Source organism: Engraulis encrasicolus, chromosome 6, assembly GCF_034702125.1.
Source record: "Engraulis encrasicolus isolate BLACKSEA-1 chromosome 6, IST_EnEncr_1.0, whole genome shotgun sequence".
NCBI classification, from domain to species: Eukaryota; Metazoa; Chordata; class Actinopteri; order Clupeiformes; family Engraulidae; genus Engraulis; species Engraulis encrasicolus.
The window spans coordinates 30459495-30484494 of record NC_085862.1 but is presented as its reverse complement, the minus strand read 5'-3'; the positions used below and the strand labels follow the sequence as shown (position 1 = coordinate 30484494).

At 46.2% G+C, this 25000-nt stretch overlaps 1 protein-coding gene across 2 annotated transcripts in view; it reads right to left on the bottom strand.

Moving 5' to 3' along the window:
- The window catches only part of nos1apa (nitric oxide synthase 1 (neuronal) adaptor protein a), a 142007-nt gene that overhangs the window by 28819 nt on the left and 88188 nt on the right, over positions 1-25000 (bottom strand). For both annotated transcript variants that reach the window (XM_063201219.1, XM_063201220.1), the window contains one exon: positions 12962-13123. In XM_063201219.1, the coding sequence (XP_063057289.1) occupies positions 12962-13123 (162 nt within the window). The remainder of the gene's footprint in view (positions 1-12961; positions 13124-25000) is intronic.

Below are 25000 nucleotides of genomic sequence, written 5' to 3'. Positions count from 1 at the left end.
AACTTGATTAATCAAGAAGGTGGGGGGGGGGGGGGGGGGGGGGGGGGGGGGGGGGGGGGGGGGGGGGGGGGGGGGGGGGGGGGGGGGGGGGTGGGGGGGGGGGGGGGGGGGGGGGGGGGGGGGGGGGGGGGGGGGGGGGGGGGGGGGGGTGTGTGTGACATAAAGCAAGACATCAAATATAACCTCCTTTTTTTCACTTGATGCATCCCTGGGCCTCTGCCACTACTTTAAGATGCAGAGCAATCTGCCGTGCATGCACTCAGACATGGCAGATACAGTATATCATACGAGAGAGACCCATCACAGTCATCTTTTAAAACTTTTTTTTTGTTGACAATGCAGTATGTCAGTAAAAGTTTCCATTTGCATTTGGGGAAACCTACTGTAACCTTAAGATGGAGCCATTTGATCCATCAATCACCCGCCACACAGATTGAGAGGTAAAGTGGAACAAGGGCATTAAAACGTACCTGATGCTTAATAAAAATGTCAAAGAGAGTGAGGTAATGGTACAGGCGTGATGGTGCAGCACTCCTGGGCATATTTCATTGTCTTTTTCAATAAGTCAAACTCAGGGCTGACAACCTGAGACAGACAGCTTTGAAAGATGGCTCACAAAAAGCCTTGCTGAGTTGCTGTCACCTGGTGTGTCGCTCTGTGTGTGTGTGTGTGCGTGCGTGCGTGCGTGCGCGACAGTGAGAGATTGTGATACAAATGAATCCCTTCTCGCTTACTGTGTTCGTATCCAGCAAAATATGCATGTACTTTTCTTGTGTATGGTGTATGCGCATGTGTGTACATGTGTGCGCATGTGTGCGCGTGTGTGTGTGTGTGTGTGTGTGTGTGTGTGTGTGTGTGTGTGTGTGTGTGTGTGTGTGTGCGTGTGTGTGAGCGTGTGTGCTTGTGAGCGTGCGCACGTGCGAGAGAGAGAGAGACAGAGAGAGCAAGAGAGAGAGCGCGAGTAAGAGAAAGAGAGAGGCAGAGAAGTTGAGATTATTCCCTACTCCGAGTAAAGCCAACACAATGTGCGAGATGATTAAAAGCACAACAGCACACAACACAGTAGAAAACATTCTCAGACTAGCTGCAGCACATTGCACATCCTGAGGAGAAGCCTTTGATGTATAGTGCAGAGCGCTCACCACTTACAAAGACTACGCAACAGAGCCATTGGTGATGCAACTACAGTAACAATCTTGCTGAGATAAACAGCCGGCCGGGAAGACTGCAAGCATTCTGCCACAGCATCTGGGCATAAACAAAAAAATGACTACATACTCACTGATGTTTGTGTGCATTTGTCTCTATATTTTAGTCTGCTTTGGTTTGATCCTTTACTTTCTAATAGTAGCGTTTTACTATTATTCATCACTATGAAGCACTCTGTGACTTGTCTTGTCTATGGAAAGCACCATACAAATCAATTTCACTTGCTGGAGATAATGTCAAGGCCATTTTGTCTTTTTTTGGTATTTTTTTCTTCCTTATTTCTGGGAAACAACAAAATGCCACAGGAAAACATTTGTTTATTTAAGGAAATCCATGACACCAGCGCTGTGAATACAATTTAGCACCAAGTCTTTCTATTTTTAGCTTCAAAGATTCATCTCTATAAGCTGGGGGGCCGTGAGTAAAAAATAAAAAACTTTTTTTTTTTTTCTGGCTCACAGCTATTGTTGAGGGCGAGGGCATCTTAATAAGTGAAAGCAATGTAAAACAATGCAGCCCAGTAAAGTGATAGAAGTGCCAGCAAATGTTACCTTACAGTAAACACTATCCCACCTGCCTAGACCCATTTGAATGATGGAGTACCCACTCTGGCTGTTCTGCCATGTGGGTGTAAAAATAATAAATGTTTTTACATCAATGAAAATCAATCTGATTGCATGCCTGCCAAAACAGACACACACCAAGTGTGTGTGTGTGTGTGCGTGTGTGTGTGTGTGTGTGTGTGTGTGTGTGTGTGTGTGTGTGTGCGTGTGCGTCAGAGAGACAGAGAGAGAGCGAGAGCGAGAGAAAGAAAGAAAGAGAGAGAATTCGTGTGTGTATGTGAGAGTGTATAAGCAGAATAAATGAGAAAAAAGAGAGAGAGAGGAAGGGAGAGATGGAGGGAGGGAGGGAGAGAGAGGGACAGACAGAGCGTGTGCAATAGGGACGGACACAGAGAGAGACAGTGAGAATAACCTGAGCTAACTAAGTGATTAGGATGCATTGCCGTGTCCTCCAGGCGTCCTCAGACACTACATCCTGATAAGCAGCGACATTCTTCAACCCCCACGGCCCCACCCCCCTATTCTACCCCCTTATTCTACACCTCCGCTTCTCCCCTAGCATTACAGCACGCTTAGCAGGGCCACCACCAGTACAGTACAGCACTGCTTCCCAACCTTTTATGTCCTGCGTACCCCCTTAGCAACTTTTTGATATGATGAATACCCCCTCGCCCTCATTCAGGCTCTGTTCCTCTATCCAAATGTGACTACACTAAATATATTTGTTATTATTACATTTTTTCGCGTACCCCTTGAGGTGTGCTTGCGTACCCCTAGTGGTACACCTACCCCTGGTTGGGAAACACTGCAGTACAGGATACAGAACTGATTCCCTACTGTAAGTAGGGCAGTAAGCGCACTACCACTAGGGGTACCCGAGCACATGGTAGGGGGTTTGTGGAGAAAAAAGTGTAATAACAAGAAATGTATGGGACATGGTCACATTGGGGTAGAGGGAGTTATACTGAGCATTATTGAGGGGGTAATCTTGGTATGACAAAAAAGTGGGTAGGGGGTACACAGGACAAAAAGGGTGGGAAACATTGCAGTACAGTACAATGCGGTGCAGTGCAGTGGCTCTCCCATTTTTTATTCCACACTACCTACACAACACCCCCCCCCCCACACACACACACACACACACACAATTGGAAGGTCTCATGTGATGTATGGGCACAGATTACGGGTTCGACTGGGGCAGTCGCTCCCCCAAAAGCAGCATGCACTGCAATCTATCCTCCACCACACTGAGGTAATGAGACTGCACTGATCATCGAAAGGGGGGAGGGCACACACAAGCGCGCACTCACGCAGATACACACACGCATGCACGCACACAGAACGCACGCACACACACACACACACACGTGTGCACACACAAAGATACGCACGCGTGCATACCTTTACGTACACACACATGCAAACACACACACAGACACAGACACAGACACAGACACAGACACAGACACACACACACACACACACACACACACACACACACACACACACACACACACACACACACACACACACACACACACACACACACACACACACACACACACACACACAAAGATACAGACTCAGAGATACGAGCACACACACACACTCACATCCAGTTTCTTCTCACTTTCATCAGAAAGATAAAAATCTAAAGTGAACGAGCTGCGGGTTCTGCACTTATGGGCCATCTCTCCCCTTTGAGTGTGATGTGATGCTCTGTGTGGATGAACCAGTCAATTACAGTGGGGAAGAGAAGACAGAGCAAAAGAACAGACGAGAGAGAGAGAGAGAGAGAGAGAGAGAGAGAGAGCACTTGTAAAAGTGAGAGACTGACAAAGAAAGAAAGAAAGAAAGAAAGAAAGAAAGAAAGAAAGAAAGAGAGAAGAGAAAGAGAGAAAGAATGAATGAATGAATGAATGAATGAATGAATGAATGAATGAATGAAAGAAAGAAAGAAAGAAAGAAAGAATGAAAGAATGAAAGAATGAATTAAAGTTGGAAATAAAGTGGGAAGAAAGAAAGTAGGAAAGCAAGAAAGCAAGAAAGCAAGAAAGAAAGAAAGAAAGAAAGAAAGAAAGAAAGAATGAGAGAGAGAGATCTTCAGTCTGATGGGATGGGTGGTGAGATCGAGGGAGACGATAATAAAAAGGATTACTTGTGTGTTGACCTTAGAAAATGAGGTGGGGCCATATGCTGAAGTCTGCACTGGCCATTTTGCAGGCGAGGTTGTTAAACAGTGAGACAGAGACGGGGGTCAGTGTCCATGGTAACTCATCAGACGGGTGGCTCTGTGAAGGTCCTTATGTAGATTCTTGAGCTCTTCCCAGACGACAATAATACCCCCCCCCCCCAATCCCCCCGCAGTGGTGCAATGGAGCTCTGCAAATGAAGTTTTTTTTTCCTTCTTTCAAACAAGAATGGGGGAGGAAAAATGCACTCATCTACAGCCCTTCACAAACACGGATGAAGTTCACGCTGTGTACACCTTAAAAAATGCTTACATTTCTCCATGATGAGAGAACAGATAAGAAGAGACAGCAGCGGTCTCATTAGTACACCTTCTCTTGGCCAGGACACAAAAGGGTGATAATGAAACCAGCTAGCAGCTCCCCATGAGGAGAGATATGTTCCGCGTCGCATGCCAACATACCCCCCATCCACCTACGGGCCATGAAAGCAATGATCTGTAGAGAGTGTGAATGAGAACGAGAATGAAAGAGGGAGAGATAGAGGAGAGATAGATATAGAGGTTGGGAAGGGATGGTGAGGTGAGAGAGAGAGAGCGTGAGAGAAAGAGCGAGAGGGAGGGAGAGAGAGAGAGAGCGAGAGAGAAAGAGACCAAGAGAGAGAGAGAGAGAGAGAGATGGAGAGGTAGAGATGGAGAGGTAGAGAGGGGGGTGAGGTGAGAATGCACCCCGCATAGCACGAGCATGAAACACATTGAAACACTTCATGCTTAAGGTATCTCAAGGATTTTACTGTGACCCATTTGTCAAATCGGTGATTCGAGGCATCATCACTTTGCAGCTTTATGCTGCTTGACACCCGTATCTGCCACATGATTACATAATACTCGCACAGGTACGAGAGCGCACCTGCTTTCTCAATAACAGGTTATTGCCGTCCGTTCATTTCATGAAATTACGATCTCATTACTTCCGACTTGGTTATGATCAAATTTTAACAGACGATAAAACGTTGTGGTTCCACATATGGCTTATCAAAGCAGAAGCAGCTGGTATACATTGTGTGTGCGAGTGTGAGTGTGTGTGTGCGAGTCCGAGTGTGTGTGTGAGAGAGAGATTATGTGTGTGTGTGTGTGTGTGTGTGTGTGTGTGTGTGTGTGTGTGTGTGTGTGTGTGTGTGTGTGTGTGTGTGTGTGTGCATGTGTGCATGTGTGCGTGCATGTGTGCGTGCATGTGTGCGTGCGTGTGTGCGTGCGTGTGTGTGTATGAGAATTGTGCAGGTGTGTCCTAATTGGCCTGCCTGAAATAAACACTAAAAAAGGTGAATGCGGTGTAAAATGTCAGGAGGAATTATTTGGCAACAACACAATGAATGAACTGAAAAAAATGAGGTTAAGTTAATCAGGTTAATTATTTAATTGCTCATTCCACAGACACAGGCTGTGTGTGGGAGTTTCTTTCTTTATCTACTGCTTAAAATGTCAAATGATGGTGTTGGGAAGGATTAATTTCTTAGTCGTAGCAAGCATGGTTTCGATCGTCCATTTCAGCCAGACAAAGCATTAGGGTACAGCTAGGGTTGGCAACTGTCCCTTGAAATATGGAATCATCCTGTATTGAGAAATAGAAGTACAGTTCCGTATTGAGCTGAGACGGGGAAGAAATGGGTAAAATGCAGGAAATTGCATCTAAGAAACATTTTATTCTAGGGTAGGACCGCCAGACCCCCTGCGACACTGAAGTATCCCATATTTTTTTCACCGACAAGTTAGCAACCCTAGGTACAGCACCCAATAAAGGAGAGGAACGGAGCGTAGGGGGAAGACAACTCCTTGTCTCTTTCTGGAGAGACAAAAACTCACTGGCCTAATAGCGCCAGAGATTTAAGTAGCTTCCATGAGACAAGTACCATATGATTCAAAGAAATATTTTGACTAAAAAAGGGGTTCAACACGCTTCTGTTTTTACATCTGGTGCATCAACGGGAGGGAGGGAGGAAGACACCGGAGCAGCTCAGATGGGATGCTTTTTCTTTTTAATTCAAGTGCACAACATGTTAGGGACTAACGTTTCGATGGCAAGCCATCTTCATCAGAGTCCACCCGTGTTGGGGGCATATTTCTTGTGCTGCTGACTTGAAGCTAGGACCAGGTTACTCCTTCCTCTTGTGACAAGTTTGCAACAAAACAATAGTACAGTTAAGGCAACAAAGCGGAGCATGAGGTGCGATAATACCTTGTTTCGGTCTGCAGTTGCACTGACCAAATCTGCTACAATGATGTATCCTGATTATCATCGACGTTCAAATCTCTTCGAGACTTGGTCTGACCAAGAGCATAACAATTAACATTTCCCAAACGACATTTCCCAAAGGCCTCCCTTTGCTTGCCGCCAAAGTGGGAGGAGTTCCCGTATTTTCGGGAACTCAGAAAGTACTTGCATTGCTCTTGACCTGACTAGTTGCAACGCTGAAAGTGTTGGGAGGAGGGAGGAGGGCACAGCCTGGCTAGCAATGATGGGAAGCATGGCTTCAAATGCTTTTGACCTTTCACACTGATTCTACACAACAAAAGTCTTTCGCCAGGTAAGGTTCATTAGAAAAATGATCTATGTCAAGTACCGACCAACTGAGACAGTAAAAAGTTAGATGCACTTCATTCATCCCAAAGTGGGAAATTGTGAAAAACACAATGTATGTCAAAAAGAGCTCTTCCTCTTCTGCTACAGGTTCATATCAGTCAAGCAGGCATTTTGAAAAGTTTGACTGAAGCCACTGTCACTGATGCAAATCACCTCTTTGAACTTGTGGTAAAACTCTGTGTGTGTTCTCAATGTTCTTTTAAAGACAGTCACACTTGCACAAAATGGCGCTCTGACATGAGAAATAGCACTAAGTCAGACAAAAAACTGCCTCTCTTTCAGCATAGTCCTTGAAAAGCATTCAGTTCTTCTGAAGCAGCAATGTGCTTTGTTCGAGGGGGTCTGTCATTGTTTGCTACATTTTGCAGTGAGTGAGTGACAGGTGAAACTTGAGACTGCCATAACGATGCAGTAGCTCGTCAGAGAGCAGTTCAGGACAGCAGCTAACAAAGCTATAAAGCCTCATTGTAATGGTGAACAAGGCTTTTCAAGACTAAATGTTCACAATGAGGACAATAAACTGCAGTACTTCTCATCATAAATGAGTCCTTATTAAATAAGACTTATACAAAGAAAGTTTGAGAGGATCTTAAACTGTATTATCTAAAGAGGTGTACTTTGAAGTTCTGTGTGTACGTGTTCACTAAAACCTGTCAACACTGTGAAACATTTTCTGCAGAAAATTCAGGTAGCCTAATGATTTAATTATTGCACAATATTTTCTAAACCAATACAGAATAGTTTTTAGCCATCCAACTCCATTTTGTATGTAATATCTAACAGCCACTGTGGCATCATGAATAGTGATGCTGTATATGTGGGTCAGGATAAATGATAATGTTGATGTGAATATAGGCTATTAATTTGGGAAGTAATTCCAAGCTGCTCAACTTCAACATCATCAAAGTCAAAGCACACAGTCATCTGCTTAGTTCTTACCCTTAGAAAATGGGTGAGCTAATTTAAAATTAGATAAAGTTTCTTCAACCCCCAAAAAAACTGAAGAAAGAGAGTTTTGCAGGCAGCGAATGCTGGAGTTTGATAAGTGCAGCGTCCGACCGCGAGCCAAAGCCCCTTAGGCCTCATTACGGTAGAGCGTGGATCAAACGCAGCAGAGGGGCAGGGACATGAATGAAGTCTTTACGGCAGATCAGAGCCGCCGCCTAATCTCACCGCTTCAGTGTTACAGTGGTTAAGGTGGGTGGGAGGGGTGGGGTGGGGATTTAAAAAGCCTGTTAATACAGCCAATACCCCCAACTCCTCCTTTCACATGACACGCATACACACACACTCACATGGAGACGGATGCACACAAATGCACACACACAGAAACCACACACACACACACTCAAACCACGCACGCACGCACGCACGCACGCACGCACGCACGCACGCACGCACGCACGCACGCACGCACGCACGCACGCACGCGAAGCTGTGTCACTTCTAAAGGAGTCCATCGTTTCATCTGCCAGTGCGGCAGTCCCACGGGACGAGACCTTGCAGCCTAACAATACAGGGATAAATAAATGAGGGAGGAGCCTGTGGTCCGCTCCGCTCAACGCCGCTTTGATACTCAGTTTCAAAGGCTGTGTCGCTCATTCTCCAACCACCACTGAAGAGGGACGTCAGAGGCCAAGCGGCGACAGTGACGATGACTAAAGTGACACCTTGTTTGCAGCCCATTAAGAAGAAGGACTTTGTAAAATAAAAGATCTAACATCTAAAATGGTGCCCTGCTGTGTGAAATGATACGCACACGCACACGCACACGCACACTGCATAGTGCAGTATGTGCATATTGTATTGGTTACGAACACCACGTCTGTCCTAAGTCATCTAGGGACAGGAGACAAGGTGGTTGCCTAGAGCGCCAAATGCCTTAGGGGCGCCAGTAAAAGTCCCACAGAATTACAACGTCAAGCAAAATAAAACTTAACTTTGACAATTATTTTTCACGGGCACTCAGTATACATGTATACGTAGGTACTGGATCAGCTGTACCACTCTATGTTATGGTGCTCACCTGGGGCACCACATTGACTAGAGCCGGCTTTACACACACACACACAAACTTTAAAATGTAATCTTTTGTGCTCAGTTTGAAATATTATAATCACACACATTGGCAATCTCTCTTTTTAAGTAATGCAGGCTGTACTCTAAAGTATAGAGTTGGAAAATATCTTCCAGACATCCTAAAAACCTTTTATTTCTGACTTGCATAGACGGAGATAAAAATGAAATAAAGGTATAGTGCCACCCACCCAAATGATTTCAAACTTTCCCAGTCTTTATATCCCTTGACGCAAGGATCGTGAAAAACAGTTTGGTGAATCTCTCATAAGACTGAAGTGCCATACCAAGCTTGACGTTAAAATCTGTGCCCATGATGTCCCAAAGAGTATGATTTCATGTGGAATGACTACTGTGTCAAAAGCCCGCAGCCAAAGTAAAATGGGTCTTTTACGAGGGAGAGGATATTGCTTTTTAAACACATGAGCCATGTGGCACAGTCTACTAGCAATTAAAGCCGAATATCGCTTTAAAGTGCTTAAGTCCAGCCTACGTGAGACCTGGAGATAGTTGGCAATAATCAAACAAGAATGAACACATGGCGCAGCAAGCCACAATAGCCCAGCTCCATGAGATGGCAGAAACCACAAGCCTCTGGACCTTCTCCAACTGGCCTCCACACAAATTTTGATACCCTCTTAAAACAGCGTGCAGCTGAGCGCTTCACTATACTAAACATTCTGCACCTTCGGCCATTTATTACTCTCATCCATTAGTTTAAAGAGCCATAGGAGGACGAGCTGAAGATGTTGGGCCTGAGCCAAACAGGGCCTGGAGGACTCGGATTTATTTTACACAGGCTTGGGTTTTGCAGGGAAGCTGACAAGGGGGGGGGGACAAAGTGGACAGTTGTCCCGGGCACCGGGGGACGGGGGCCCAGCAATTGGGTCTTCAGTTCATCAGATTACTCTGTCCTAGGCCTGGCCAAAGCTGCCAGTGGCTCTGTGGTTTGGGCTTGCATGCTGGCTGACACAGTAAATGAGCAGTTATGCAAGATGTCAATTAGCTCCAGACAGATGCTACAATGGATGACAATGGGAGTGCCCAATGTGGGTGCAGAAATTCTCCTATTCTTATAAAAGGCTAGAGGGTTTTTTTTTATTTTTTTATTTTATATTGGGCCGGGTTTGGTCTGTATTCTGTTGACCACGCCAATGAAAATGTCTCCAGGAGAACTCTTCATGACCACATTGACAGCTCAGACATAAGATGAACAAAATAACACATTACCATAGAGGATGATAACGTATTCCGTCAGGAGAAAGTATTTACCCAAATATTAAACATATTGCTCATCCTAGCGTAACCAAAAATATTATCAGTACAGTACAGTGTAACCACACCTCAGAGATGCAGTGTTTAACATTTTTTCATGTTCATGTTTTCGCCCAGTTACAAACCACTGAGTTTGTAATGAATATTTACTACTGCCATCAATGTCAACCACTCCTGTCAATGTCAGAAGTTACATCTGTGTACTCATAATGGCTGCTCCAACCTCCATATTCATGAGGCACCTTGAACTACTGCACTGCATCCACTTACTCATCTACTTATTAATGATGAACACACCCCAGCTACTGTATGGGTAGCTATGGAGTGAGGAGAGAGCACTGACTGTGCAGCATGCCAATCACATACAAAGACAGCTGCAGACACATAACTCTCCCTACCATCTTGGATACATTCTTTCTCCCCTCCTCTCTCTCTCATCCTGGAAAAGTTACTCTTCCCACTGAAATCTCTGTCCATGAATATTTATCTCTCCCCCCTCTCTCTCTCTGTCTCTCCTTCCCTCCCTTCCTCTCACTCCATTCTTTTCATCCATTTCCCCCTTCCTATCGCTCTTCTCCTTCAGTGGAGAGTGGCAGCATGGTGGTGCAGTGGCCTCCGCTGGGCCCATGTGCGTCGTGTGCACCAGCCTGGTCCAGCAGCGCTCACCCCAGTGGGAGGACTTTGACTGGGCCAAGGCGAGAGGACTCAGAGATTAGACCCGGCCGTGCCCCTCCTGTGCCTTCCCCGCTGGAGCGTTTTGGGGAGGGGAAGGGTGACTGCAGCGGTCTCATAAGCCTTCGCCGCGGGGGTGCACAGCACTCTGCCTGCAAGATAAGTGAGGCACCCCGCCGCATACAGTAATGGAACAGCGTCAACTCTGTACAGCTGAGGACATGTCTGGGTCAGCTGATATCAGTGGACCATGGAGCAGGAGGAGGAGGAGGAGGAGGAGGAGGAGGAAGAGGAGGAGGAGGGCCAAACTGAGGAAGAGGAGGAGGAAGGCGCTCCAGAAAACTTACACAAAGCAATGCACAAAATGTGTAAAACAGATAGAGGGAAAGTCTGTGTGTATGCATGTTTGTCTGTGTGTGTGCGCATGCATTGCGTGTGTGTGTGTGTGTGTGTGTGTGTGTGTGTGTGTGTGTGTGTGTGTGTGTGTGTGTGTGTGTGTGTGTGCGCGCACACACACACATGTTCATGTGCCATTTTAGACTTTATTTTGACAGGACAGTTGAAGGTGGAGACAGGAAATGAGTGTGAGAGAGAGACAGGGTAGGGTTGGGAAATCACCCAGGCCAGATTCAAACCTGGGTGCCCCTGGGTATGAAAGCCCATAAGTGGGGGGCTTAGCGCGCTGTGCTACAGCACACCCCAGCACATAAACGCTTGGCAAACTCTTGAAACAGTGACCAAGCATGGGCAAGACAATGGTCTGTGGCTTAAAGGGCCACTTGACTGAGAGCAGATGAAAAACCAGGGCTGTTGCAATGATCCACAAGTCCATAAACGTGGACACGAGACACACTCTTCACCCCCTCAGACACAAACTGCTTGCACCCAGGACTTGCTCCACCATTAATGTCACCACAGCAGAGAGGATGGTGGGAGATTAGTGGCCAAGGGCTGGGTCCTCATGACAATTTAGCCTAATGCTCATGCTACACAAGCGATATGAGGCAAACCAGATTCACTTGACTAATAACAATGAGGATGCAGTCATGTACAGTGATGTGGAACACAAAAGCACATATACACAGGCACATGTGCAAGGCAGACACACAAGCACTCCTACACGCCTTCACGAACACAGTAGAACTTTTAAGACACAGACACGCGGACAGACACGCGCACACACGCACACACGCGGACACACACACATGCACGCACACAAACGCATGCAGGCGTACACACACACACGCGCGTACACACACACACACGCGTACACACACACATGTGCGCGCGTACGTACACACACACGTACACACACACACATGTACACACACACGTACACACACACACGTACACACACACACACACACAAACACGAACACAGAGTAGAACCTTTAAAGCGGGTCAAAGCGTACTTGTAATTTAATTACCCAGAGGGTCCCGTTACACAATGCCAACCTCTACATCACCTTGGTCCCTCAGGCGTCTCCATCTGAGAGAGAGAGCAACAATAGCCGCCCCTGGACAGAGAACAAACACTGCCTGTGCTGTGCACTGAGCCATTCCGCTAAATTAAACTAATAAATAACCTTTTGGTCGCTTTTCTATCCCTCTTGCTTTCTCTTTCTTGTGTCCCTTTTAATTTACTTTTTTTGCTGGCAGGGATAAGCGTTCCTGAGTCACAGTGACCATGGCGGCAGAGGTCTTAGCTGCAAGTAGTTCAGCAGATTTCAGGAGAACAGAGCCAGCAAAAGTCACACGAGTTCAGCACTAGCATGCTCAAGTTTTCATTAAGGGATTTAAAACTCGATGGCACTGAATTGGGCAAGTCTTGCATAGAGGTAAATTCATGATGACTTCATGATGACTGGAGATATTTGGGTATGATAGGTAGCAGGCTTCACTCAGGTTTCTTGACAACTTTTAAGGGTGATGGCTCAAATGAATACTTGGAATCAAAGAAAGGGGGGCGCACCTTGCATCAATTGTTTTCTTTATTTTTGTTGGGCACAGATGCGTTTCGGTGTGTGCCTTCCTCTTGCACACTGAGGAAGGCACACGCTGAAACGAGTCTGTGCACAAAAAAAATAAAGAAAACAATTGATGCAAGGTGCGCCCCCCTTTCTTTGACTGGAGATATTTGACCATTTCCTCCACCCCATAAGATACTGCACACATGCGCATGCACATGCACATGGTACACGTGGACTTGCACGCACACATGCACGCACACACGCACGCAAACACCGTGTCTCTCTTTTATTAAGTCCCCTTGGATAAAAGCTTCTGCTAAATGTAACGCAATCTATCGTAGTGTAATACAATATGTGGAGGTCTCACCTGAGCCACGGCCACCTGTGTCTGCTGCTGCTGCTGCTGGAGCTGCTGCTGGAGCAGCTGGATCTGGTGGTGGACGGAGAGGGGGGCGCCAGCAGGCAGCTGACTGGATGACGGCAGCAGCATCTTGGGAGTGGCCAGCAGGATGGCAGCCTCCTCCGGCACCTGGGGGAGACACGAGAGAGATGGTGGAGATGAGCAGGGCTGTTAATTAACACCAGCCAACCAGCCAAATGCTGGTGAAATTTCAGTTTGGCTGGTACAAAATCAAACTTGCTGGCCACTTTGACCCATTAGTGAGTGTATACGATTAACATCTACTAGCCATTTTGGCTGGCAATGAAAAAGGTTAATTTAGAGCCCTGGAGATGAGAGATGTGAACTTTTAGGTAACAGATGGGGATAGGGCGAGGCGAGGCGCTGAAATATTCAAGTCATGTGTTTTCATGAGCAGTACAAGTAGGGTACGGTCCACAGCTGAGGCCTGATGTAACTCACTGGTAAGCGGAGTGTCACAGTTTCGCACTCGTAAGGAAAGCTTGGACTAAGAGTGGAAAAACAAGTAAATTAAATTCCCTCATACACCATCACATGCATATAGGCCAAGTGTAATAGGAGAGGATAAACAAGTAAAAAAAAATCCATACACCATCATATACATGCACTGTAGGCCAAGTGCTGTATATGCATGGTCATTGGTTCCTTCCTCAGACCTGACTGATAGAACACTGTAATTGGGGTTGATGTGGGGTAACTAGTCAATGCACCTGTCCATATTTGGGTTCACCGTTCACTGCCCTTGAGGACCCGGGTTCGAGTCCGGCCTGGGCCGTTTCCCAACCCTACCCGATTGCTCTCTCCCTCTGGCCTCCTGTCTCATATTCACCGTCACGTCTAATAAAGGCCCATTAAACAAGCCCATCAAAAAAAGAAACATCACCATAATTATGGATACATGCAGAGCACAAATGCAAAGGTGAGGATTCTGGGCCTTCTACTGTATTCATTACCACGTGGCATGACCCTGAAAAGTCGATTACACGTTTTCTTGATATGACCCATATCAGTGACAAAAGTAACTTGTGGCGTTTGGCGTGTAGATAACTTGTGGCATTATGCCTGGGGTACAATCTCAACTCAATCTATTGTAAAGCACGGTCAAAGAAATGAAGAAGAAATGTACAGTGGTCAATGACCTTAGAATAGAGTACAATATCTGTCTACGTAGATAATGCATCAGAGTAGAGTAAAAGCATGCGTCATATTTGGCACATGGTTAGCAGAAAATCAACATTATGTCTTAGGTGTGCATCACATTTCATCCCATGCCACCAATTCAATCTGTGAACTAGCGTGTAGCGTACCTCCAGTGGCACTCTGTAATTGAAAAGTTAACTACCATAGTACTTCAATACTATGACAAAACACAGGGCCTTTAGTAATGCACTACGGGGTCATTCCATGTCAATTCACACGCCTTCCCCACATGACCCTTTCCGATTTACCCGGTATCTCACATACAGGTACCTTTTGATGTCAATTGAAAGAATACCAAGTATTTGCACCCTACGTCTAACGGTTGCAGAGATGAAGCCCTCCAAAGTTGGGGTGCCATGCCCACCTTTCAAGCCTGTGTATTGCATACAAAATTTACAAGCAGATTTTGACGCCTCTGGTTTTAGTTTGAAGGAAGATACAGGCCTAAAAATCACCATGACCCCTCAATATGACCCTGTCTACCAGATGATGTACTTACGAATAACATGCCTTGATTATTTTTGGCTATATTAAGCCTTAAAAACTGAATTTGTGAAAAGCGTGATGAAGAGTCTTGCCATTTTGGGGTTCCATGTCTTGGAAACTATGTATGCTTTGGGAGTTATAATTGATCTTCCATCATATTTGGGAACTGTACAGTGTATTCCAAAAAAGTAGGGCACTCTGCCTTTTAATGATGGAATAGGAGGGACTCAAAAACAGCTTTTGGACTAAATGTCCTTACGGTACCCTCTACTTCAGGCCTCAAATTAACCATGTGGGCACTTGATGAGTGGAACGCCCTTTTAACCCCATGTACAGTAGCACTGTATCAAACATTCAAGCTTGGAAAAACTTTGTTTTTCAAAGTTCTTTCATATTAATCTTGGCCTTCAAAGTATATGTTTGTGTCTATGTCTTATCACAGTGTCCGTTTTGTCTGCTGCCATCTGCTGGTCAAAAAAACGCAACAACAGTGTAATGTAAGAAAACAAAAGGGGCTGGAACATCTTGCCCATAATTTACCAATAAAGTAGCCTAGAAATCTAGACGCCCCTAGGGGTTGAGCTCGCTAGGCTACCAATAAAGCACTTTAATTCTACAGTATATTGCTATATATTAATTATGATTTTAACGAGCATTATGCAGAATGCTCAATTATGATTACATTTCTGCCAGGACACCCCCACCCCCATGTCTGGTAGAAATGTAGTGCAGGGTGAGGCCATCTTGGGACTGGCATCATGATTGAGCATTAAGCAGTCACACTTAGGAAATTATTTAAACTATTACTATTCATCATGCTTGTTAAAATCAGAATTAGTACATAGCAATATACTGTTTAATAATTACAGTGCTTTATTGGTAAATTACGGGCAAGATTTTCCAGCCCCTTTTGTTTTCTTACATTACGCTGTTGTTACTTTTTTAGACCAGCAGATGACAGCAGATAAAACAGACACTGTGATAAGATATAGAGAAAAACATATACTTTGAAGGCCAAGATTAATATGAAGAACTTTGAAAAACAAAGTTTTTCCAAGCTTGAATGTTTGATACAGTGCTACTGTACATGGGGTTAAAAGGGCGTTCCACTCATCAAGTGCCCACATGGTTAATTTGAGGCCTGAAGTAGAGGGTACGGGTACCGTAAGGTCATTTTGTCCCAAAGCTGTTTTTGAGTCCCTCCTATTTTATCTTTTAAAGTCTGAGCGCCCTACATTTTTCGGAATACACTGTACAGTTCCCAAATATGATGGAAAATCAATTATAACTCCCAAAGCATCTGGAACCCCAAAATGGCAAGACTCTTCAACACACGTTTCACAAATTCAATTTTTAATGCTTAATATAGGCAAAAATAATCAAGGCATGCCATTTGTAAGTACATCATCTGGTAGACAGGGTCATATTGAGGGGCCATGGTGATTTTTAGGCCTGTATCTTCCTTCAAACTAAAACCAGAGGTGTCTAAATCTGCTTGTAAATTTTGTATGCAATTCACAGGCTTGAAAAGTGGGCATGGCACCCCAACTTTGGAGGGCTTGATCTCCGCAACCGTTGGACGTAGGGTGCTAATACTTGGTATTCTTTCAATTGACATCAAAAGGTACCTGTATGTAAGATATCGGGTAAATCGGAGAGGGTCACCTGGGGAGATTCTAGGGAATCATGTGAATTGACATGGAATGACCCTACGACTTGGTCGTTGCGGTTCTGATAACGGCAAATTTAAAACGCAGTGCCTTAACGGGTTAAACACAAAAGAGCATAACATAACCTTTGTGCTTCTACATAACATGTGCAGATAAATATTGGGAGAGTGGCTGACTATGACTTCATCAGAGTAGTCTTCATTCATGATAGCTTGTAGAACTGACAGAGATAGGTTTTATGGTTGAGATATCTGATTGGACTGACCGCGAGGCTGCTCAACTATCAAACGAATCACTCTGCAAAGACTTGAGTCTGAAGTGGGAGTAGGGGATAAAGTCTTGGGATCTTTTTTTTCCATTTCTTTAGTTGTCGGCCAGAGGTGCAGTAAATATTTTCTCCCTCTCACTCTCCCCGCCGTATGGTCTCCCCTTGAATAATGCAGCACATCAACGGCTGCTACAAACAGCGTGCCTACACATGCTGCAAAAGCGTGGCCGTCTGGCAGAAAGGGCCAACAGGGGATTTGGCAGCCTCCTTCTCAAAGTCAGATCTCCCAGCGTGCTCTATGCTCTTGCATCAGGCACACATGTAATTGCGCGCTGGACAGAAAGAGAAAGGGGAAACAGAGAGAGAGAGAGAGAGAGAAAGAGACCAAACTCCTCAGAGGGCCTTGCGATCTACAGAAGTGGGACTCTCCCTCTCTCTCTCCCTCTCCCTCTCTCCCTCTCCCCTTTTCCTTCTTGCTTAGGCATGCATAAACACACTCCTACTAATAAGAGGAGTCACTCGGGGGATAAAGTATGAGCCCTTGCCGATGATTAGCATTATGCACTTAGCAGGCGCTAACAGCAAGTACCCCTGCGAATGACAGCAAGAGGCCGAAGAAGAAGCGGCACGGAGACGACGCGGAGATGCAACCGGCGATGATGCAAGATGGCAGGCCGTAGCCGTGGCAGCCGTGGCAGTGACAAATGGGTCATATTTCCCAGCATGCCCGGGTTATTTATTTTCTCGGCGGCCCCTTCAGATCAGAATATGGTAATGCCGTGCCCGAGCTCGAGCTTGAGCTAAGGAATTGACCTCCAGCTTGCTAGCTTTTGCGGTGGCGGAGAGTGAGAGAGAGTAGAGAGTAGCGAGTAGCGTCGGGGGGAATAATTTCATGGTGTCAAGCCTGCTTATCCCAGCCTGAGTGTGACATGCTGTGGATAACCTTTCTCTGGGTGCCCTGGCATTCAGCGACGCAGCGGGGAGAAGAAAAAAAACAGATGAACTGCTGAAGGATTTAGAGAGTCACTGCAAAACAATGAAGGATTCGCCTTCACCTCTAACCAAAAGTGCATATGTTTTTTGTATGTGTGTGCTTAAATGTTATGTTTGTTTGAGATTGTGTGTGTGTGTGTGTGTGTGTGTGTGTGTGTGTGTGTGTGTGTGTGTGTGTGTGTGTGTGTGTGTGTGTGTGTGTGTGTGTGTGTGTGTGTGTGTGTGTGTGTGTGTGTGTGTGTGTGTGTGTGTGTGTGTGTGTGTATGTGTGTGTTAAAGTTCAGCACCTGAGACCACTCTCTGCTGTGTGTGTATCTGCGTGTTTACTAACTACTGTGCATGCTTCCCTAAGTGTGTGCGCGTGTGTGTGTGCTTGCGTGCGCGGATGTGTGTGCGTTTGTTTGCATATCCACAGTACGGCTGGAGGCATCTGCGGGGTAGGGAGTCATTAGGTGCATACCAAAACAAACGGCTGAGCAGCAAAGTCAGCAGCGACCTGCAAAGCAAAAACATGCTTTGTTTTTCCTCATCTGCCATATTATCCATTCAGCACGCAGCGGGAGATGTCACATGGGCAGTCAGGTGAGCAGGCTGGGGGACGGGGAAGGGGACAGGGAACAGATGACTCGCCACAGTGAACTGTATGATGTGGTGGACAAGAAAGAAGGAGGATTCTGCAGCAGGGCTCACAGCACACAGCAGGCTACATTTCTGATGCCGTTTGCGTGCAGGCTGGACGGATGGCGCAGGCTTCAGAAGCAGGGGCAGAGCTATCTGGGAGGGGGGGGGCAAGCAGGGCATTTGCCATGGGGCCCAGGGCCATCCTGTATTAGTTTTTGTGGGGCCATGGCAGGCTGTATGGAGGGGCCCTATAGGTGGCTTGCCCTTGGGCCCTGTTTGCAAATGTTCCACCACTGGCTGGGCTGATGTTGTAGGCTTGGGAGGTACTGTGGAGGTGGGGGGGATAGGAGAGGGTGGTGGAGATGAAGGGACATGTAGAGGAAAAAAAAAAGATGAAGGAGGGAAAAGGGGAGTGAAAAAGAAGAGCGAAAGTGAGTGAAAGTGAGAGAGTGATGGAGAAGGAAAGAGGGAATAAATGAGAGAGGAGGAGAGAGGCGGCTGGGCTGTGGTTGGCTATATAACATGCTGATGATGATGTGGGTGTGGGTGGGTGTTTGCTGTTTGTTGGGTGCACTTGCTAGAGGCAGCTGTGTATTCGTGCCGACTCTGGTGAAACAGGCCCAGTAAACACCAGCTGCTCCCATGCAGACGGACAGGCTGGTGGAGAAGGCCAGACACCGCTTTCCTCACACACACACGCACGCACACACACACACACACACACACAGGCATGTATCCGGCCCCGTGCCAAAATGCAATGGACACAGATATCACCCACAAACTACAAATTTGGGTAGTACCACATACTGTAAACATAGTCTACAGACATCAACACAAACTCAGGTTTATATAATATGATTACTCTGAATGCATGGCTACATATTCAAGCAGATTGACCAACATGTACATGACGTCACTCTGTCACATGTTTATGCATACATTAGGCCCAGTAACACATGACTCAATGCAGCTACACGTTTACACCTGCCAGGAATGTCCAGAAGACCAGGGAGAGGGGATGTTACCAAAGTTTCCTAACACAGATTAGATAACTTCAGCTAGGTTGTAAACCTAGAGCCACACAATGGTTTTGTTTTAAAAGGGAACTGAAACGACAAGACACCTGTCACCACTAAGAGCGGCAGTTGGGTTTGTGACCAACCCATCTTATTTAATTAACTAACTGCAAACGGCGCAAAGAAAATCTAAAATCTTTATTCTTATGATAAAACAGACCCACAGACATTTACTGTACCTGCTCCAAGTTCACAACATACAGTATAGCATACAGTAGGTAGGTGATTGCCTCTTGGTTGGAACAATCCCCAGAGGTCTGTCGTCATGTCACTGGGGCAATAAATTCATTAGCTGCCATTTCCCTGCCTGCGGGCTAATCAGTAACGCGGTACAAAGTTCACCTGCCAGCGCGGAGTGAGCTGGCCTTTATGCCCCGTGCTCCATAAATCGCATGTTGGGCATGTCATAAAAGCCAAAGCTATGCCCAGCCGCAGCTTCTCTCAGTGCCCGCTTGCCAAAGGCCGTGACAAGCCGTCATGATGGACGACATGGCCAAGGTGAAATTACAGAGTCCCTTTTCCTTTCCTCTCTACTCAAGCTTCGAACTCTAAACCACGCCAGCTGTTGCTGCAAAACCCTTGTCGAAGTATTCGTCTTTTTGCTCTTGAACACAGCAGGAAACTTGAGCTGTATTAAATCAGCATAGGATGCCTGTTTGACACGAAAGCAACAGATTAATGTGGTAAGCCATCCTTGACTGATGCGTTTTGAGAGGCTGTCAAACCTTCGCATTTGCCCCTTCGTGTCTCCTCCACAAGCGTTTTTACGGCTGATGCTTTTATCGCTCAATCTCTCTCTCAATCTCCCTCTCTCAGTCTCGCTCTCTCTCAGTCTCTTTCTCTCAGTCTGTCTCCCTCTCTCTCTCACTCTTGTTTTCTCTCTCGCTCTCTCCGTCTCTGTCCGTGTCCTACTCTCTCCCACTCTCTCATTCTCCCTCTGTCTCTCTCCACTGGAGAGTGATGGGATGAGGGTACCCCTGACAGTGAGATCTGCCCATTATGTGCCAGCCTTCAACACCAGCAGGGCTCCAGTAAAAGATGGATGAGTGGAGAGAAAACAGAGACAGAGAGAGAGAGAGAGAGAGAGAGAGAGAGAGAGAGAGAGAGAGAGAGAGAGAGAGAGAGAGAGAGAGAGAGAGAGAGAGAGAGAGAGAGAGAGAGAGAGAGAGAGAGAGAGAGAGAGAGAGAAGGAGGGGTGGTGCGCGATGTGTGGAGATTATATGGGGTGCTTGCCAAACCTGTCTGTCCGCCTGCCTGCCTGCTCGCCCTCTTGCCCAGGTGGCACTGTGCCAGGAGAGCGGAGCGACCACAGACTTGCCACTCTTGGGGGCCGAGAGAGAGACAGAGAGACATGAGAATGGGAAGAGAATGGGAAGATTAAAGGATGGGAGGAGGTGGGAAGAAAGAAGGAAAAAGATAGCAGGGAAAACAGTGATGCTGTGAGTGAATGACAGAGTGTGTGAAATACAGAAGCAGAGCGAGAGTGAGAGACGGACAGAAAGAGAGAGAGAGCGAGGGAGAGAGACAGAGGGAGCAAGGGAGAGAGACAGAGAGAGAGACAAAGTAAGCCTGAGAGTGAGTGTGAGAGAGGGCAGAGAGGCTGAGAGTGCTGACACGGACAGTAATAAAGGGCTGTAGTTATCGTCTCCCCACTGGGCCAGAGCAGCTCTCCTATCTATCCGTCACACGGCCCCCGTTCACAGGGGCAGAGCCAGGGCCAAGGCCAGGCAGGCCGCCATCAGAAGAGCTCCACTGACAGGAGGAGTTCAGAGGACGGAGCATCTGATCAGAGACCCATCCCGAGCTGCCTGGGCTGGGCAACACTCCCCCCTCCACGGCCTGACATGGTCTGGCCTGGTTTTGACTGCACGTCTGCCCATTTGGCCTGTCTGACAGACCTTCATCACTGACCTCTAAAGTACGCTGGGTATGTCCATTCCAGGGGAAAACTGATTATTCGAATGACATTCAGCCAGTCTGGCTCAGAATGCAGTGGACCCATTTTTGATCTCCGATGTTGTATGGTGCTCAGTTGTACATCATATATCACGGGCCATCAAATTGCGCGTCTTGTTCGGCTGTCCTATCCATCCATTGCAATGTCACCTCTGTCCTGGTGAAATTTTAAGCAGCATCTACTCTACATCCTGAGTAAACTGTAATGGCTTTTTTCTCTGGTGATGGTGGGATTTGGGAGCTGGGTGTGGTGTGGTTTGGGACTGTCTCAGGGGTACTTTGCTCTGTCAGCAACAGGAGGGAGGAGAGCGAGAGAGAGAGAGAGAGAGAGAGGGGGGGGGGGCATGAAAGATGGTCTTGTCAGTGCAGGTTAGAGGCTAATACACTGTGCTGAGTCTCTCCCTCTGTCCTTTGTTCAGTTCATCTGTCTCATTGTCTCATCGTTCACCCCTCCCTTCACCCTCAGACTTTCTTCTACTGTATCACGTACCTTCTCCTTGCCGTTCCTCAATACTTCTCACATTTTCTCTCTCCTTTCCTCCCACCCTAGCACTCCCCCTTCTTCCCCTCCTCACTGTATCCCTCTCTATCTCTCTCTCTTTATCTCTCTCTCTTTATCTCTCTCTCTTTATCTCTCTCTCTTTATCTCTCTCTCTTTATCTCTCTCTCTTTATCTCTCTCTCTCTCTCTCTCTCTCTCTCTCTCGATAATGAGACTGTGTGCTATACACTCTGCTATGCATATTAGACAACTTGAAATGTGCCACCCCTTTCCTTTCCTCACCCTCTTCCTACCTCCCCTCCTCATCCCATTTCCCTCTCCATCGCTCTCCTTTCTTCTCCCAGATGGTGATGGCACAATATGTTTAGTCATTCTGCTGTGCATATCAGATGACTTCAAATGTGCCTCCTCAACCTGTCAGCCCACCTACCCCCCCTACCCGCCTTTCTTCCTCACCTAACCCACGACAAAACTTTTCTTCATACTCCTACTCAGCTCAACTGAACCCATCCAACACACTCTCTCTGCAATACCCTGCTCTCTTTTCCTCTAAAATGTCATAGTGTGTGCGTTATTGTACTGTACATCAGAGACAACTTCAGTTGTGCCTCAATATTCTTCACCCTCACAATCTCCTCCCCCTGTCCCTTCTGAACCTTGTCGTCTCTTCCCCTCAAACGCTTTCACTCCAGCTGTGCGCTCCCTAATCTTCGGCTCCCAAAATCGACGATAGGATAGGTGTGTTAATGTTTCTGCAATGCTTATGATACGACCACACAACTACAGAACTAAAAACATGTGTCTCTCTCCAGCCACCCCACTCTGTTAATGTTAGTTGGCAGTCATAATGAAGTCATAAGGAAGCTAAGGAGAACAATGCTCCCAGTGGTGTAGTTAGTAACACCAGCTCCTCTCTCCAACCAACCAAACGCATTACAGACAAACAATCACACAAAGCTCCATGACAGCTAGAAATTAAAACGACAGTGGCAAAACATTAAAAAAACAAACAAATGGATGAAAGCAAGAGCTCAGAGACACAGGAGGGCCTAAATACTGCACGACTCACGGGACAGACATGATGTCCAAAAGCTCCTGTCCTCTACAGTACACTTGTGCCTCATGAAAAAGGTGCTCGACTGGCTTGCGCTGTATTACACTGCCATTTGGGGCTACATTAACATGCATAAAAGCAAGCTGTTGCTTTGAACTGTTAGGTGGAGTCTGGTAGAGCAGGTGCAGTCTGCGAGAGTTGACAAGGCCTCTCTGGAATCCAGCGTGAGAATCAATCAAAGCAGGGTGAGAGGTCTGGCTTGGGGTTGGCTCGTTCAATCTCCACCGTGGCCCCGTCTCCTGTGAGTCCCTTTTTGGATTGAAATCACGGCAGCGAGGCCTTTTTCAACAGCACTAAAACTGCCTTGGCTACCGATTGCACCCAGGCTGCTCTGCCACACAGTATAAATACAACCATCTATAAAGGCGCAGGTCTTCCACACAACTCGACAAAGGTTGCATGGAATAAAGCACAACACTTCAACTTCACTTTGAGGAAAGACTTTGGCTCTCTCTTCTGACTCTGTTCTTATGTGGTATGCGAGTTCAGAAAAATTAATTGCATTTAAAATCTTTACATTCCTTGCAATTACATTAGCAGCAGATGGCACCATCCAGAGAAAATAATAACGGGAGAAGTTGCATGTTGAGGGGGCAGAGGAGGAAATCAACCCTGAAATTCAACCTACCAGCTTTCTGGTGTTTGTTTCTGAAACACAGTTCACTAACCACTGGGCCACCAACATGCATGCTATTTGTCACTGTCACAGACAATTAAAAGTTGTGAGTCACAACAAACAAATGAAATACTCATTTTTGGGGTCAACAAACACAAAAATAATCAGAAATTAGTCTAACTTGTCAGTGTTATGGACCGTCACATTTTCAGATGAGGACAAAACGGGGTAAAGACCTGAAATTCAGATTTATTTATGTGGTTTGGGGTTGACTCACCGCGCTCTAAAGCCTGTGCTTCCATTTTGGTGAACCCAAGTGGCAAAAACAGTCTGGCGGACATCTGTCCCCGTCTACAGCTATCGCATTTTACCAGCCACAATACGCTCGACGCATCCATGAGGAAAAAAGCAGGCACTCTTCTGCTGGAAGTCTGCAGACTGAACAAAAGATTTCTGCTGCCGACTGCCAATGAGATGTCTGCCCTTCAGGGGTATGGAAGAAAAGCAGTGGAATCTCCGTCCTGTGTGCAGTTGTGAGATTAAGACCTGGGGGCCTGTGGGATGCAGCTAAGGTTTCCCCCGGTCTAGGTCTCTGCTACCCTGCCCAACCTAGCTGGCAGGCATCTCAGATGAGAGTGCTTATTTATTCTGGGGCCTTTTTAAAACGTCCTTGTTTGCTAGCCTCAATACTCCAATCCATCTCCGCAAGCAAAGACGTCCACGTGCAGGACAGCAAGACGTGAGCGCTAAAGCATGTGAGCGCTTAAGGACAGACAGGAGAGATAGATGAACTATTCTGATAGAGAACAGTTTTCCCCCCACCCCCCGTCTCTGCCCCTGTTGTTGCCGCCATCTTTTGGTGTCTTCTGATGTGAACCTACACAACCAATCGAGTGTAAAGAAGAGAAACGCTTCAGACTTGATGGGAAAGGAAATAAACTCTTCAAATAACGCCTGCCACTGATTGCCATACAATCTTTTTTGATCTGGAATGTTTTCAAAATAAATGGGAGTTAAAAGGAAATTCTTGATCAGGAACTTGAATTAACTTGTATTCATTTAGAGCACATAAAATTAATGGACATCTTGTCTGATTAATCAAATACTTACTTTCATGCCAATCAAAACATCATTCCCGCTTTTTAGCTGTTTGTTTCAATGCTGTTATCAAAGCGGTTTGTCTTTTCCTTCCTACATTTTTTAGCACACATCTATTCATTACTCATGAATGAAATTCAATAAATAATACAAGAAAACAAATCATCTTGTTTCTTGCATATTGCATGCTGTAAATTCATTCATTCATTCATTCATACATGCTGTGGGGCTTTGAACCACTACTAATGGACATAACTGTGACCAGAGGAAACAAAACACACTCATCTTATTCACCGTCTCCTAGCAACACTTTACAAGCTTAAGAATTATTGTTTTTTTTTCTTAGTTTCATAGTCCATACGTGGTAGGTACGTTATATGTATTTT